This window comes from Genypterus blacodes, unplaced genomic scaffold, assembly GCF_046128005.1.
Source record: "Genypterus blacodes isolate CSIRO-AG114 ecotype Tasmania unplaced genomic scaffold, CSIRO-AGI_Gbla_v1 ptg000353l_1, whole genome shotgun sequence".
Taxonomy (NCBI): domain Eukaryota; kingdom Metazoa; phylum Chordata; class Actinopteri; order Ophidiiformes; family Ophidiidae; genus Genypterus; species Genypterus blacodes.
The window spans coordinates 77,501-79,863 of NW_027467137.1; the positions used below are offsets into that span (position 1 = coordinate 77,501).

The following is a 2,363-nucleotide window of genomic DNA, read 5'->3' on the forward strand; positions in this document are numbered from 1 at the left end:
TAGGACACTTTGTCTTCATGTCTCTGTCCTTCTCCTCTGATCAGAGGGAGGAGACGATCAGAGAGGAGATCACTTTAGCTTTAGCAGTGAGTTGTGTTTTGTTGCTACAGCCACCAGAGGGCAGCGTTGATTTGTCTGTAAGCAGCTTTACATTGGGACAGACAGAGGACAGAGAGAGGACAGAGAGAGGACAGAGAGAGGACAGACAGGGGACAGACAGAGGACAGAGAGAGGACAGACAGAGGACAGAGAGAGGACAGACAGAGGACAGAGAGAGGACAGAGAGAGGACAGACAGGGGACAGACAGAGGACAGAGAGAGGACAGACAGAGGACAGAGAGAGGACAGAGAGAGGACAGACAGAGGACAGAGAGAGGACAGAGAGAGGACAGAGAGAGGACAGACAGAGGACAGAAAAAGGGCAGACAGAGGACAGACAGAGGACAGACAGGGACAGGGACAGACCTGGTAGGTCTCGTTGTTGGACACCAGCTCATAGATGGGCGCGGCCTTGGTGATCTGCAGCAGCACGGGCTCAGACTGCTGCCGCCCCCCCGCCGCCCTGGGGCTCATGTGGCACAGGTGGCAGGAGCGGGGACACTGACCCTGACTGGAACATTCCATACGCACGCCGGCCGCCATGCGCTTGGCCCCCGTGTCCAACAGACTGGCAATGTAGGCCGGGTAGGTCAGGGTCCTGGGCTCTTTGTCCCGCTCCTCCGACTCCTCTGAGGGGGAGTTACCTGAAGACGAGACAAGAGGAGGGGAAGCAGACTCAGACTCAGACTCAGTCCTGGATTGTGGGCTGGATGAAGCGTAACAGACGTAAACACTGATGTGTGTGTGTGCTTGATGTGATCTGTATGTGACTAAAGACGGACTGAGAAACAGAACTCCTCTGTGACCTGGAGCGTCCAGGCCCTCAGAGACCCACAGGGACCCACAGAGACCCACAGAGACCCTCAGAGACCCTCAGAGACCCTCAGAGACCCACAGAGACCCACAGAGACCCACAGAGACCCACAGCCAGCTGACTGCTCAGCTTCTGTTGTACCAAATAAAGACAGATAAATGCTGCCATGCACATTTCACATTTCAGAGTCAAAGTCTATATGAAGATCATGGTGACTGAGCCTGCAGCTACACTCTGCTCAGTCTGACAGCTCGTCAGGATGAGTGACAGGTGCTGGGGCGTGAACTTGACAGTGAGGATGTAAATGACAAACTAGTAAACTTCAGGCCTGAAGGTGAACATTTCCATACTGGAGCTCCTGAGACCAGCAGGCCTCATTTAGATGTTCACTGAGCCTGATCACCAGCAGAGCATGAGGGCCTTCTGCCCTCATGCAAGTGGGACACAAATATCTGAGAGAGGCAGTTTGTCCTGTGAATGAAGTGTCCCTGAACGCCTCATCTTCCCTCTGCTTCCTCAGCTTCAGCTCTTCTTCTTGTTGAGGAGGAGGAGGAGCTTCCTGAGAGAGCAAACACAAGCAACCTAAGGCTCAAGCACCAATAAGGGAGAGGCAGAGGCCTGATGGATCAACCACAGAGTGTGTGTGTGTGTGTGTGTTACTGTAAGAGGCCCTGAGTCTGCTCTGGACTCTTCATCATCATCATCATCATCATCATCACGTGACTGTGCTGAGTTCAGGGACCCACCATGGTGCATTCAAAGACCAACAGACGTCTACAAACAGAGTTCAGCGGTGAAGGAGAGGAAGATGATGAAGATGAAGATTCAAACATGTTGGCAGATTTCTCCCTCATCATCACTTGTTCAGATTCAACCAAACTACACCTGCAGGCTGATGAGTGTGTGTGTGTGTGTGTTTCTTGTATGTTTGCGTGTTTCCTGTGTGTGCGTGTGTGTTTCTTGTATGTGTATGTGTTTCTTGTATGTGTGTGTGTGTGTGTGTGTGTGTGTGTGTGTGTGTCTGTGTGTGCGTGTGTGTTTCTTGTATGTGTATGTGTTTCTTGTATGTGTGTGTGTGTGTGTGTGTGTGTGTGTGTGTGTGTGTGTCTGTGTGTGTGTGCGGCTCATTAGTGGAGCGTCTCATTACTCTTGACTGATGATCGTCTCTCCCACAGCGACGCTTCATTTGTTTGTAGATCTCATTAAGTTTGGCAATGAGGAATAAGTTAGACTGAGTGAAGACAAAGCAAACATGTGAGAGACTGAGCCTGACAGGAAACCAAACTACAGCTAAGACCAGCCAGAAGAGACCAAGAGCCAAGAAGAAGAGGAGCTGAAGAGGAGCAGAGAGAGAGACCTGTGTGTGTGTGTGTGTGTGTGTGTGTGTGTGTTCAGGAGTTAGAAACTAAACCACTGAGCAAACAAAGCAAGAAGACAACTTACAGCATTT

The 2,363-nt window shown here is 51.1% G+C and overlaps 1 protein-coding gene across 1 annotated transcript in view; it reads right to left on the reverse strand.

The window, feature by feature from the left end:
• Nucleotides 1–669, reverse strand: part of astn1 (astrotactin 1) — a 15,533-nt gene extending 14,864 nt beyond the window's left edge. Inside the window, exon 1 of the mRNA XM_076138233.1 lies at nucleotides 466–669. Within this exon, the coding sequence (XP_075994348.1) occupies nucleotides 466–642 (177 nt within the window). The 5' untranslated portion in view covers nucleotides 643–669. The remainder of the gene's footprint in view (nucleotides 1–465) is intronic.
• Between the last annotated feature and the right edge of the window lie 1,694 nt (nucleotides 670–2,363).